The sequence below is a fragment of the Dinoponera quadriceps genome, unplaced genomic scaffold, assembly GCF_001313825.1.
Source record: "Dinoponera quadriceps isolate SergipeBrazil2010 unplaced genomic scaffold, ASM131382v1 scaffold1280, whole genome shotgun sequence".
Taxonomy (NCBI): domain Eukaryota; kingdom Metazoa; phylum Arthropoda; class Insecta; order Hymenoptera; family Formicidae; genus Dinoponera; species Dinoponera quadriceps.
The window spans coordinates 1,176,328-1,192,138 of NW_014555813.1; the positions used below are offsets into that span (position 1 = coordinate 1,176,328).

General features: G+C 41.7%; 1 protein-coding gene across 1 annotated transcript; it reads right to left on the minus strand.

Annotated features, from left to right (window-relative positions):
• Positions 1 to 335: 335 nt before the first annotated feature.
• LOC106745471 (ubiquitin carboxyl-terminal hydrolase 31-like) lies at positions 336 to 14,869 on the minus strand. The gene is made up of 4 exons (XM_014621102.1): positions 13,645 to 14,869; positions 3,176 to 3,549; positions 1,503 to 2,919; positions 336 to 1,369 (listed from the first exon to the last, which is right to left on the minus strand). The coding sequence occupies exons 1-4, from the start codon at positions 14,551 to 14,553 to the stop codon at positions 1,247 to 1,249; spliced, it is 2,823 nt and encodes a 940-aa protein (XP_014476588.1). The 5' UTR covers positions 14,554 to 14,869; the 3' UTR covers positions 336 to 1,246.
• Between the last annotated feature and the right edge of the window lie 942 nt (positions 14,870 to 15,811).

Here is a 15,811-nt window from a genome sequence, read left to right on the forward strand (position 1 = left end):
AAATCGATTACACTCCCTCTCTTTGTATCGGTGGAGTAACTGTGAAACTTTGCACAGTTTATTGGAAGAACTCGAATAAAGGTTATAATATTATGTAACTTATATATATATATATAGTATTTCCTTTTTCTTTCTAAATAATGCAAATCAGAGAAGGATGCCGGAACTAATATTATAGCGTCGTGACTTTAGCGAAAAGTCTCAATGTCTAAAATAAAACGCTCAAAGTGTGTGTGTGTGTGTGTGTGTGTGTGTGTGTGTGTGTGTGTGTGTGTGTGTGATTAATATGCTAATAATGACACGTGTATCAGTATTAATTATCAAGATAAGGCCACTAGTGGATAATACAAGTATAATATAAATATTACAGTTAAGCACAGATTCAAAGCATGGTCAGAATAACTACACGGTATGTCCAGAAACGATCGATTTACGGAGAAACAAGTGTTGTATATTAATGCAGGACTGTAACGTACAATTGTTATTGTCATATACTTTCATTGTAAGGTGACACAATGCGAACAATACTTATGTCGAAATAATCACATTATAGAGGCGTATTATCATAATTGCACGAAACTGCTTCACAATTGTTTACTTTTTCCTCTGGACATAGGTAGAATTTAATGGCCTATTGCGCGTCGATGATCTAATTATATAAACACTAGAGGTCTTCCCCTTCATTTCACGCGATTCGCGATTTTACTTATCGTATATAAGATTTGTCTTTTTTTTTTAAAAAGCTACTTTTTAGCAGCTATCATATATATATACATACATACATATATATATATATATATATATATATATAATACAATCCACGCGAGCTGTATACAAACACGGTATTACAATTACAAAAATTAATAATGCCTCGTCATTTCTACCGTTTCTCGAAAAATGATCCGTACAGATTTATGTCATGCTCCTCCCTTAGTGGACACACTCGCAAGGGGAAGCAAGCTGCCGGGAAAATCTATCTGTTCGTGTCGTTCTTCGTACAAAAAAGCATTTTCTATATAAATTCGAAGTGAAAGAACGAGATTTGTCGCACTCTAAGGGTGAAATCGTCCAGCAATCCGGGAAAAATAACGGACACGCGACGCTCTACCAGAATTGTCCGTTCTTTTCTCTCGCATCTCGCCGCACTCGATGTTATTCGAAAACCCACATTCACGGCACATCACCAGGCACTGTGCATTGAGCATCGCTCGAGCCAGACCTCTCTCGGTCTGGCTTAAATTGTGTGTTACAACGTGGACTCGTGTATTACTGTTGTATTTGGATCGCTGCTGGCATTTTGGATTATGGCTGGCGGTATATGCGGTGTCAACGTGATGGACGATGTTTTCCGTACAGGTTTCGGAGAGGCCTGCGATCAGATATAGTCAACATATGAGAAGATTATTCAGTTAGTCGATTAATCTGCCTTCTTCTTTAACATTAACATTAACGGATAATTTGTCTCATAACTTTGACGACGATAATATATAAAGATCACGTACCCATTCCCTTCTGCAGGGCGCTTCATCGTCAGAGTAATGATCGATCTGGCCGATGTCGGTTTCCGTCGCCGCGTTCCTCTTCTTTGGCTGCAAAGTCGCGTAATTACGACAACCCCTGGTAAAATTGGTCATGTTCTTCTCCTCGACGATCTTCTCCTGGCACAGCACCTCTTGCGACTTGCTCTGCTTGTTGTTCGTCACGTTGGCGGTGCTCTTGTTGTTGAAGTGAAACGGCGGCATCTTCGACACCCAATGATCCAAACCCGAGCCGGCCGAACTCGTGGACGCGGCGGACGAGTTCCCGGTGGAGTTGTGGGTCAAGCCTCTGCGCTGGTAGAACAGCATGTACGCCGAGTTCGTGATGAGATTGGTGTCGTTCACCGCTTCCACGCGCGTGTCGTCGAAACAATACCACTGCGTGTCGTACGGATTCCTGCAGAACGCCGTGTAATGCCCGCCCTGGAGATCCTGTCCGTGATGGTTGCATATCGCGTAAAGGTCATAGACGTTCTCGTCGTACTTGGGGATGTTGTGCTGCCGGGGCCGTGGTTTCTTCCACGGCGACCAGCCGAGGCCGCCGAGGCTGGCCACGTTGTTGTGCGTCGCCTGAACACCGCTGTGGGCGAGATGCGGCGTCATGTCGAAGCCGTAAAGGGGAAAGTCCACCAACATGGTAAGCTTGGACGTCGAGCGCTGCTTGGACTGCTGACGGAATCGCTTCAGGTGTATGACTAGTATATCGGGCAGCGACCAGAGGCCCAGCTTCTTCACAACCTCTTGCTTCTTGTTGCAGTAGGGACAATGCCACGCGTCCTCCGCGCCCAATATCTCCGCCCTCGTGTACAGATCGAAGCATTCCTCCAGAGTCACCGCGCCGCCCAGCTCGGAATTCGTCTTCAACTGCTTCACGCTGGCGTGCTCCTCGATCTGGTCGCTGTCGTCCTGTATGATGTTGCGTTTCGTCGCCTCGTCCCACTCGAGGATGAGCTTCACGTGTTGCGGACCGGAGTCGTCGGCGCAGAGCGCCAACGCTTGCTCGATTTGCTCCGTGTAAAGCGGGTGTTCCACGCACGGGTCGATGCAAGGGTGTTCGTCCTGGATCGGCGTCGCGGCTGGGTCGGCCACGCGGATATTGAAGAGGCCCGGGCTCTGGCTAGTCGTGAGAACGTCGTCCGCCAGCGTGCTGTGCATCTCCTTCAGCAACAGCTTCTGCAGATCCTCGTACGATGTCTCGCGCGACACCTGCATGGTGTACGGGCTGCCGAATCGTTGTCTCAGGTCCCCCTTCACGAGGACGTTGATCCACACCAGCAAGATGTACGCTTGTTCTGTAGGTTCCTTCAGCTGCGGCAGCTCGATGCAATACAGCGGGTCGTTTTCCATGATCGCGGACAGGGGTTGACAGTCGGAGAAGGTTCTGTGGAAAAATACGAGAGGTAACATAAAAAATTGCATATGCTGGAAAATACAAAATGTTTATATATATATATATATATTTATATATATTATATATATATATATATATGTGTGTATATATATAAAGTTGTCAAGAACGTTTCGGTGGAAACTTTCTTTTAGCGAGAAAATCAGTTTGAATTTATTAAATTCTTCCCTTTTCCTCTCCACCTCCACGGATCGTTTTGCACGCTTTAAGTGTATATATTGTAGCCTACCTGTGAAATCCTTCGTCATGGATCTCGGTCAGCAGCATATGGTTCTCGTCTACGCCGGTGTCGCTGGCCAGGATTTCTCTGAGCTCTCTCACGTTGGCCGCTTGATTCACGCTCACGCCGATCTTAACTTGCCGCGGTTGTTGGGATGTATAGAGCACGTTGACGAAGAAATTCATTTGGCGATGATTCTGCGGGACTGGCACCGACACGCATAGGAAGGGGTCGAAGGTGTTCGATTGCCGGTGACATCTCGGACAGGTCAGGCTGGACCGGAATTGTGCTTGAAATACGGCGTGTACGAAGGAGTTGTTGCAGCGAACATGATTCGCCAGAGTCTCGGCAGCGACAATGTCATCCGGTCTGCCGAACGAGTTCTATAAATAGAAAAAGGTTGACGAACACACGGAATAATGGGGCAATAATCAGTGATAAGATTACGTACACTCAAGATGTCGAAATAAAATCATTCTAACTTCAATGATATAACTTGCAATAATTATTACAATTTTTATACTATACACGTTGTTTTTGATAATATCTATAAAAAAAAAAAACAATTGACACATATAAATGCGTGTACGCGTGGCTCAAAGTAGTGAAACGAGTTAAAGATTCATACTAAAAATACTCTTTAACGCGCTATTATGAGAGGTAGAGAGAAAGAAAGAGAGCGCAATGTCCTTTTAAAGGTATTAGATTGCTGATAATAATTTTTGTCTTTCTCCGTTAAATTCTGTTTAAATATATCTATTGATTTTAGTGCGGGTTTAAATTTTCTTTTTAAGAAAAGAAATTGACCATTGTTAATGTAATGTTCTCACCATTAAAAATACGATTTCTGATTTTTTACCGAACTTTAAAATTACTTTCCAGTTAATGGTTGTGTATAAGAAATTTGAGACTACAGCAACCAATTAGTGTTTAATCAGCAATTATGCGATAAGCTGGAATTCAATTTTTAATGACAGGGGTTAGTAAAAGTAATCGAAAAGCTCCTTCTTAGGAAGAACAACAGATAAATATAAATCTTTTCAGGAAGAACAACAGATAAATATAAATCTTTTCAGGAAGAACAACAGATAAATATAAGGAAGGGGAAGAGAGAAATATATAAAGAAATATATGAAATATATAAATATATCAAGAGAAGCGAACAATGACCTGATCGTGATAGTTAGGAATTATTTCGGGTCCGTATATTTTATTTTCATTTTTGCTTGACACGGAACCGTTTTATTTCACAAATCTCTCGCGGCAATCTAACGAAGTGAATTTTTTTAATAGGCTTACAGCATGTGCGAGTTACGTAACGCAACGGAGTAGTTTTAAGGTGAGAGCTATCCGTCGCGACGAAGCCGTACGAGCGCCGGTGACATATATTTCGCGAATGTAATTCTACAGATTCGCGATTAGTCGCGGCGGATCGGCCGCAACTTCTTCCGGCTGCGCGCATTACGTGAAACTCGATTTACCTCGATCGCTCAGTATACCCGGTGACAATTATTTGTAACGCTGATCTGAGCTATTAATAGACATAGCCGACGTCGCGGTCGTCGCGTCTGACAACTTCTTTCCGCGAACGCGTGTCTTACCGCCTCTCCGTTCTCTTCTTTCGTTTTTCACGAAGAGAAGAAGAGAGACGCGGAATATCGAAGGAAAGAGCCAACCGGACGCACTAAGGAACGACTCGCAGCTTAGTTACAATTGTCGCCGGTATGCTAAAATCTATATATTCATTAAAGTGGGCGTTATGCTTAGCAATTTAAAGTTAGTATTTGTTCAAAGCGATCACGCGATTATCTAATGTCCAGGAACTGCTGCTCGAATGAACTATATTTAGTCGGCTCATAAATCGCACGTGGAAAGAAGTTCTAAACCTGGGTAAATAATTACTCCGACGCTCCTCCTCAACTTCCTCAGCAAATTTTTTTTCGGACCAAGTAGATTTCCGCTTGGGCCGAGTAAATATCTTACCCGGACAATTTACATGGGAAATATTTCACTTGGAGTAATCAAGTGAATATTACGTAATCCAAGTGAAAATTCGCTAAGAGGCGTTGGAATAACTGTTTACTTGAATGTGACACTTTCTTCGGTGCACATTTTTTCAACACGAACGTAGAAAATATTGATTTCTTCAGCTGGTCCGCAGAAAAACAATCGGTAAGCGGCGCATTAGTGGAAAATGCGAGTCACTTTTAGTATATATATAATTTAGTAATGACAAATATAAATATAATATAGAGTGTGGGATTAATTAGCGTTCACTATTTATACGAGGCTATTCCTTAGGAATACTCTCGAGTAGAAAAGTCCTGGGCCACTTTTTCCGCGAAGCTTAGTGATTATTAAGCGGGGTCGGGTTAATTAACAGTGTCGCTTAAATAGGCTTGAAAATTGTTTACACTATCGCATGCTTGAAATTGCACGAAGGCGGGTCTTAGCGGTGTCGCGACAAAACGGCTTCGTTGCTTCGTTGCGGCGTTCACGCATGTTACCAGGCCTCCAGCAGACTCACAGACGTACGCCAATTCAACAACAGCGCTGATTAGCTAGACTTTTATTTAGTAATTACTACTTTATTAAGCCTCGTGTCTCGGGGAAAACGTCTCGGGTCTCTCCGTTTCAAGTTTTCTCCAAGAATAGCGCTGTATAAATAGTAAACGCGAGTTAGTTCACACTTTGTATATTATATTAAAAAGGGCCTGTTGTAAAATATTTTATGTTCGAAAATTAATTAAAAAAAAAACCATTTACGATTCAGCACAATAATGTTTAAAAATAAAGTTCTTACAAAGAAAATTTACTTGATCACAACTCAATTTGAGACCTATTTTTTTTTTTCTTATCCAGTCCAATGCAATAATCTACAGTGCATATATATAGCTTGTCTCACTTAAGTTGATAAGCATTGATAACTTGCTGTCGATCGCATTGTAATGATATAATCGAATGATATAATCTTTGTTGTTACTCAAATTTATACCGCCGTATTCTATTGTTTTATTATCGTTCGGAGTGATGAATTTTTAATAGTAATTGTGCTACTCGCTTTTAAACTTTGACAGTCTTTAACTCTGTCAAATCAATATATCAATGGAAATTGTATTATTTTGACTAATCGAAGGTGATCTTCGATCTTCAGATACAGAAGACTAATATATTATCGGGTCTGTCGGGAATATTACGCTTATAATTACACAGAGGTTTCTCGATGAAAACTGAATGAAGTAATGTTGCATTTATAACAGAATAGTTATTAAGGATTTTACGTTCTTACAAACTGCGACTTTCGCGTGAGGTTAAAATTTTAATGTAACTGCGCGATGAATGTCACGTCAGGGTGGCGGTCGACATTTTTATCCGACGTGACGCTCTTCGAGCCGAGGCATTCCTTCGAATAATGAAAATTCGTTAGCGCGCGGAGAGCATCGTGAACCGATATTACACTGTTTTACACAATGTCACGCGATATCCGTTCGAACATGCTCGCTTTCCGAACCCGTGTAATTTATAACACGCGATAAAAAAAAACCGCAGAATGGGATAATCACCAACAGTCATCGCACAGGATGTATTAGCAATCCGCTTACCGGAAGTAATTCCCGATGCGTATGCTCAAACGACTCGCACAGTTTACAATTGGTCAATGTCATGTCGGTGCGCATGTACCCTCGTAACTGAGGTTACGTATACTGATATCACATGTGTACGCACATGTGTATATGTGTGCGCTCGTGTCGGTCACCTCACAAATATTACATTCCGCCGCTGATCTTCCTAAAAGGATATCGCTAATAGATCAGCTAACGGTGGATTAGAAACGCTTTAATCTATTTAGCGCAAGTCGCGATTGTTTCGTAAGGGTGGCCGCAATAACTCTTTCTATCGGTAACGGTTGTGCATCTTCTGCACAGTTAGCCCCTGATCTCCATGATCCAGCGAGAAGTTAACGACGAAATTATGTAATTTTACATTACCCACGCACTATTGATGACAACAATAAAATACTTTTTTTTTACAGCCAAGAATTTTTCCATGAAAAGTTGATCGGACGATTGGTAAACGCTCCTCCTCGAACCCTATATAATTATCCGGATAATTAAGCCACAAAACTAAATATCTATCATGCATGATTAGTTCCCACTGTTGTGATTTTAAACAAATTAATATAAAAATATTAACTTCCGCGTCTCCTTAAAGTTGCTGGGCGAAAATCAATATTATTTTGATTTTTCAAGAGAATACAAAGAGCAGATGATTATGTACTATGTTCGTTAAATTTTTAGTAGATGTAGTGTGATCCATCTAGGTGGACGCATATATCGTATATGATTTATATTTAAAAATTGTGCAAGAAACTCACCGCGTATATTCATGATATCTTAAGAAAGCGTGTTCTGACTTGCATTTACATAGTTAATTAATTGTATAATTCGGATGAATCACGCTCGTAAACGTGGAGAAAAATTGAGAACGCACGTATCTCTAATCGCGCTTGCTAGGTTGTCGGCTTTACAGAACAACGCAATGAGTCATGTGAGTAAAACTAAAGCAAATCCTTTTAATAGAAGAGATTATAACTTACTTGATCGAAGCACTTAATTGATATTAAAAAAGTCTCTCACAATGAACTTTTCAATGTGAACAACGTGTTGCTCTTATTGCAAACTTTTCGACTTCTTTCTTAAAGCATCTTCGGCCGGTATCAACAAGTAATCTAATCACATGACGGTGTATACAAAATATAATTGCAAAAGAGTTCGGATTTCTAGTCATATTTTTTTTATTAATATTCAGTAACGAGACAATATATGCAATGTTTAATCAAAATATCTGCTATCATTATCCACCGCTTTCTACTATCTCTTGGATAATTGTCTGTCTGATTCCGCGTAAAATGACTTATCTTTCGAGCCGATAAAATCATCAACGGTCGGACGAATTTTTTATAATAACTACCTTTACTAAAGACTTAATATATTATAAAATGTAGATATAATTAAATCCTATTAAGTATGTAAATTAATTCTGTGCCTTTAGCTTTACCCGTTCTCATAAATGACCATATTAAATTTGATTATTTTCTCTCACGCTAATGCGATTTTAAAATACTGTCATTATATTTGCAAAACGCCATTTAATATAACGGAAGAGGCGACACAGCCTCAAAAACCAGCGAAGTGAACGCGATGAGTGCCGATAAAACACACGGTATCCACTTTCCTTTTAATTAAAAAAAAAGAAATGCTGCCGCCGGGTACAATTTGTACGGCTTTTAATGAAGATGCGATATCCCATGCGAAAAGTGATATCAATGGTTTCACGAGGGAAACTTCGATCCGACCAATTACGTTTCGATGAAACCGAAAAGAAATTTAAAGGAGAAGAATTGCGACTGTTATTTGACCAGGACTCGATACAAACTCAAAACGAGCGTGTTGTCTAGTTGGGAGTAACATGTGAAACCATTTTTTTTCCTTCCACGACAGCTGGAGAAAATTTACAAGGGAGGAAAATGGATTCCCTGTGTTCGTTTGATGTGAACAACGAAGAAAGGCACTTCGATACAGTCATGTCTTCGTTAATCTGACTCGAGAAAAAGAATTCACTATATCAGGTTATCACGGATGATAAAAAGTGGGTCATACATGATAATCCGAAACACACAAAGATCACAGATGGACATTGGACCACTGTCAACATCGGCAACGAAATTCAAATATCCACGCCAGAAAATTCCCGTTTCGCGTTGGATGTTTAGTGGAGATATGCGAGGTGTGAGATATATACATGAGCTGTTAAATCTGGGCAGAAAGATTAAAGCGATTCGTTGCCGACAACAGCTCGTAAATTTGAGGGGTGAATCGGAGCGTGCACAAGAGGTCACATATTGACAAAGAAGTCCGCAAAGCGATCCTACTCCGTGACAATGCTCGGCCACACATTGCGAAAGGGACAAAACAGGTCATCTTTAGTTTGGGCTGGGAAGATCTACCGCACCCGGCTTTATTCACCGGTTCCCTCCTTCCACTTCACACCTTCACACTTCTTTCACCTATTTCGGTCGCTGCAACATCATTTGTGCAATACACATTTCAAATAGTACGTTGTACGATGTTGAAAATTGCCTCATCGTGACTTCATCGATCCAAAATTATCGAGTGTTTTCCTCAATGAAATTAAATGATAACCCGAAAGATAGCTTAAATATGATCATCGAGAACAACGGAGGCTGTTTTGACAATTGAAAATGTAACATTTTTCTTTATAGATAAATTTTGAATCTTGTAAGGTATCGAATTAATTTACATACCTGATATATTCGCAAAATATGAAATCATCGACTGAACTATATCCATATCTAGCAGGGAAATTAATAGAAAATTAATATAATTATATGGTCTTAAAAAATCAAACGTAAAGATTATGTAATCTTTCATTTAAAAACTATAATATTGATAATAATAATAATAACAATAATATTAATCATTATATAATAATAATAATAATAATAATAATAATAATAACAATAATAATAATTTCCGATAAGTAACAATCTCACATACTGCATTTTTCGGTAGACAGTTAATGAGCTTACTTCTTCCTTCTTCATTAAGAATGCTGTGTGAGCAATTTTTTCAATATACTCTAGTCTCGTACAGCGATTATTGCAAGTCAGCGTCCGGTAAAATTCCAAGACTACTTTTTATATTGAAACATGAGTAGCGCTTCACACTTAACATCATGATTGAATAGTTCAGTAGAGTTTATTTTACTTTTTCGAACAAATACCGAAATTCCCGATAAATAGGAAACATCAACACCCTGAAACTCTCAAAAATATCGCGGTTGAAAGTTATTCTCGTCAAGCTGACTCTCTCTCCCCCTCCCGCGGCATCCTGAACGTCAAAACAATTCGCACTTATTGCAACATTTAGTATAGCTCATGCGTTAATTAGCTTAACTGCTCTAGTCCCAAGTTTTACGCTCCAACCGTCTAACAGGGAATCGCGATAAAAAAGGAGGATTGGCTCAACGTCCAACTATGTGTGCGCCGGGATGATCACAAACAATAGCTGTTGTGTTTGATAGATCGAAAGAAATTTATCGTAATATTTAGGCACACTGAAAAACGAATAATCGGCAACAAGTACTAAAATTTGATGAATATTTGCCGACCAAGCACTCGCATTACCGCGACCAAAATAATTCAGTTCTACAGCACCGGTAATTCCGTTATATATTGTGTATTTAGCATACGGTACTAAATTATTCGGTTACGGTAGTCAAATGTTTCATCGGCAAATATTCACCGAATTTCACTAACTCATTGGGCAAATCCTTCTTTCGGTGCATGCTCCCGATTTTCCGGGTCATTTGGCGATACTAATAACTAACCGGTAGTTCGCAGTCAGCATCTTATACGGCGTGAAATGCACATTGCAGTCACATTGAGCGAGACACGCCGTATGACAGTAGTTAGCCTACATACACGCGGTAATTCACAAAAGGACTCGGTAATGCAAACGGTAACTGGGACTCCGTGGCCTCGTTCAAGGCCGGTCCTCGTTACGGTACTAACTCCCGTCTACTGTTCAACTCCTCGATTTCTTCGTGCGTTCGACTTTGCGGGGATGCCTCGGTGCAATTTTGCGCCGCGCACGCACACGTGGTTGCCCCGGACGGACGCTTGGGGAAAATATGCAAGCTGTGCTCTTCATTCAAGGTCGCGAGTGATAAAGATCCTACTCTCTCGGCGCCGTTTGGCACCTCGTCGGTGCACCGTGTATCTTTCTCGCGCTACGTAAGACAACAGCGAGATGAGAACGACGCGTCCACTTAATATTGGCCTGATTCCTTCGTATCGCAGTTTACGTTGCCGAAGGTGAAGTGGGCGCAAGCTGGGTGCACAACGCGGGTGAACGAGCGCGCCATTGTGCATCGCTTACACTCGCGAGACACGTGAGGTAATATTTAGCGAGTATCTTATATAAATGGAACGTGAGGAATTTGGAATCGGACCCTCGAATCAGAATGCCGACGTGTAATATTACGAATTGCGAATAAAAGCCGGTTGCTCGTCATAAATCAAATTGGATCGGATATCGTTGATAAATTACAGTGATCACATTCATCGCAATCAGTGGACACTCATCGATGATTTCGTGCATATGAATGTTATTTCTTTCGCATTATTATTAATTATAAAAACGTAACGAGACAAATGACATAACGTGCATTATTGTTATTATTGATATTCGAACCGAAATATTGAGTTCCTCGATAAAGAATACGGCCTTATCTTATACGAGCTCGGCAAATGATTCGGACGCAGCGCAAAGCAAACGATAAGATATCAGCGAAAGATGCGTATGAAATGCCAATGGAGACCAAGTATACCGAGTGTTTTAAAAACCTGACTGCTTCTGCATCATTCATCGACTGTCTAAGAATGAAACGTTATTTTATATAAATAAATAAATAAATAAATAAATAAATAAGTAAATATATATATAAATATATACTCGGGGGGAAAAAAGATAATGTATAAAATTTGCTAATATATGATTATAAATAATCATATGTGTCCATAACGAAAAAATACTGTTGTTTACAAAATATATGCAAATGAAGTAAATGTTTCTAGCCATTTGTGCTTTTGACAGCACATGATGTCGACATTGAATTAAATGACATAACATCATTTTTTTCATATAAACATATATGGTCATATATGTAGCCACATTCATATATATATATATATATATATATATATATATTCAAAACTCACGGATACTAAGAAGCAATTTTTGATCAGATAACTTTAGGTTCGTAGATTAATTTCCTTATTTCATTTCTTCACTCTACATTCTAAAAAAATCTTACAGATATGTTTGTATTTATTATTTAGTCACTTGCATGATTGTGCTGAGCCAATATAAAGCTCAGCATACCGAGCTACTGAAAGCGCGCGACAACGCGATACTTTCCAGCGATAAAGTTGATGATAATTGAGAACCGTGACGTTTATGAATAATGCCATGACGTGTACTTAATCAGTGATGATAAATAATTGATAATCTTTGTGCGCCTACGTAACTTTATAATGTGTGTAGAACGTGCAAATGTCAGTTGCATTTATAATTCAATAGAATTTAGATTATTCAACCTTTGCGATATGGAGTCACGTTTATATCCTTACGTAACAATTAGCTGATGGAGGGCCAAATAATTCATTAGTTTGGCGGAGACAGTGATCTCCCCGCGCATTGTGTATATTTAGGCTAAACTTTTTTTCCAGTCGGTATTTTACACTCTCACTTCGTTTACCTTGGGATCTCGATGTTGAGAAGCGTAGCACGTAATTTCGAACGTAGAATAAATTTGGGTTAAGGTCTCGACGCCACGAATATTGGCAACTGAATACTTCGCTTTTCGAAGCGGCGAATAGAATTGTGGCGGAAAGTCCATTGCAATTATTTCAGTTATAATAAGAAATTGTGTCTACGTATACATAGAAAATGATTCATCTGAAATTTGCGTCCAAACTGATTTTTGTTTCAAACTGAGCATTTTTTGGGGGGAAAAAAATGTTTCAAATAAACGTTTTATAATATTGAGCGACATATCGAATGGTTATTTTGTTTTACAGTTTTAAAGTTTCGGGAAAAACTCCGTTTTTCTCCTCATTTTTCCGTGGATTTCTTCACTTTCCGTCTCGAGAGTACGAAAACTTGTTGTAGAAAAATTCACAGGTTCGCTTAAAACTTGTCACATTTAATTTTTCCCGTAAAGAAGATTAAAGACTCCCCCCCAAAAAATCTGCGGAAAAAATGAGGAAAAACGAGCTCTATTCCGAAATTTTTTAACTATATTTTATTTAATCTCGTGTCAGTCAGATTCGAATTAAAAATATAATATTTCAGTTGTGAAAGTAATCCTTATAATTGGAAGCAATCCTACTAACTCATTGCGAAGTCACCCGACCTTAATCGTCATCGCATGAAATTATTTCAAACTTCCGCTCGTAACGATTTCAGTGACAACTACAAAAATTCCAGAAATCAACAATTGTTTGCTCTCATTCCCTCCCGAGTTTATTTATATCCTCCCTCCGTTTCCCCCATCGAGACCAAGCAAATAAGCGCTTCCCGAAACAACAAAAGTATTAATGATCACAAATACGAAACGATAATAATTTGATTTTTCATTGTCCCGAGCCTTCATATCCTCCGCGTCTTTCGGGAGGGAAAAGCTAGAAGAAAGCTCGAATCGGGCAAACTGGCGTGCACAAAGAGGATCGGTGGCGAGGACGTAAATAAGCGCGCGCGAGCAGTGCGAATCCGGCGTCCGGTGGAAAAGTGAGAGCTACCCGCGGCCGGCTGGCGGCGAGGTATTTCTCGACGACGAAAGTCCGACTTCCACCGTGACCGTCGCCGGGCGAGTCGAGGGACGAGCATGCTCACCTTAATGATCTTGTACTTCTTCTTGGTCGCCTGATTTAGGTCCTCGTGCACCTTGTCGAGCAGCCAGAGCAGGAATTCCTGAGCGTCGTGCTGGAGATTGCCCCGGTACTGGCTGCCGTACTTGTCCACGACGCTCTTGAACGCGGTGCTCATCTCCGGATCGTACTGGCAGCTCCAGATCGCCTTGAGCAGCAGCGCCAGCTGCTCGGTGATCTCGCCCTTGGTGCCGTACTTCTTCGAGTTGATCTTGTTGCGGCGCGACAGGTCGACCTTGTACTGATCCAGCACGAAGTACTCGGCGAGGATGTCGGTGTGCGACAGGCACTGCAGCACGGCGTTCATGAAGCACGTGTTGCCGTGGTTGCGCAGGCCTATGACACCCGGTACCCGGTCGGCCGGTATGTGGGCCGGCCGCGGCGGCGGCACCCTGATGTCGCCCGCGCTCGAACCGAGGTCGTCGCCGCGCTGGTGGTGCGACGTGGCCTTGTAGCTCTGCGCGCCCATGCTCGACATGTGCCGCACCATCTTGTTGATGAACTTCTTCCAGGAGGGCCGGCGGAAGACCTTCTTGCCGCACGGCCGTTCCTGGCAGTCCTGCCCGCCGTACAGCCGAGCCGTCGCGTTCGGCCGTTGCTGCTGCTGCTGCCCGCCGCCGTTACTTCTCGTGTTCTCTTTGCCGGACGGCGCGCCGACGTCCGCCTTGGTGTCGCCGCGGGTCTGCTGCTGCTGCTTCGGCCGTCGTCGCGACATCCTGCTGCTGGCACTTTGAAACGGGTTTCTCGGCAGTGTAAAAGTACGCTTCAGCCGCGATGACGGGCCGCGCGACGACTCGACGAATTTCACCTTTTCCTCCAGCTCACCCTCGGACACTGATTTCATCACCGTGATGCCGCGATCCGCGGCGTTCATCGCCAGCCACCGCCAGCCCCGCGAAAGTCCACGCTCGGCTTATGTGGAAGCGTTGGCGGTCGCCGAGGCTCACATCGCTGCTACCGCACACCAGCTCGATGAGGACGACGGCGAGGACACGGGAGCGACGGCGACGACGAGCTGGCCGGCCGACGGCGATCTCGAGGACGACACGACACGCACGTACGCGGCACTTGTGCACGCCGTGTGCGCCTACGCGTACCCGTGGCCGAACGTCATGCGCGTAACGAGTTGTCACACTGAAACAACACGGCGGCCAACGGCGGCCATTTGCCGCTATCACGAGCTTCCATGATTTCACAACGCCTCGGCCACGGGCAATCGGTAACGTTGGCGGCCGACAGCCGCGCAACCGCCGAATCCCGCCGTCGAGCCATCTCGCGTGAGAAATCCCGCACTGGCGACGCGACGCGATGTTCGCTTTGTACCGCTGGTGGAGTTCGTAGATCCCGTTGCTCGGTAAAGTTAGCGAACCAGCGGGAAACCGATATCGATTATCCTCGTCGAGCGGAGGGAGTGAATTCGATAGTCGGAGAACGGTCGATCGAGGTATCAAAACTTGAGGGGGACTTGGGGAAGGTTAATATTCCGCGGTACGCTTATTTTCCCTGCTGTGAACTTCATATGTTTGCCGTCTTGTGCAAATGCAAGCTTTCAGGTTAGAAATATGCGTGTACTCTATATGTAATTTAAATTTAATATATTTAATATTAAATATATTAAATACATATATATGTGTTTTTTACTTCGTAAAAAATATAAATAACACAAATATAGAAGATATGGATACATATTTATTTCATTTTAATTGTAATTTAAGAGAATTGTTCTTGTAATTGAAGGTTATAGCGAAATAATCCGATTTTAATATTTCAGGCTAATCTTGGAGGCAATGGCATTATCACAGCTAATGGTAGCGAGAAAATAAAATTGGAAAATTGATTGGCGATTCTCGTCTCCCATCTTTTTTTACATCTATAAGTAATATAAAATTCTATAGGTGATTAAAACTTGACGTATCTCTGATGGAAATATTATGCTGAAAATTTTACTGAAAATTTTCCCTCAATTGACCCAATTTCACTATCATTCTGTCGACGTATCACCGACTTTTAATTAGGTCCGCTTGAAGAACCCTCGTCAGCGACGGATTTTTTTTCGCTGACGATATGTTTCGGTGAAAGCAATATCATTAAGTCAGAGTTACCTCGCGCATTCTTCGCACAGTCGTTTCCAA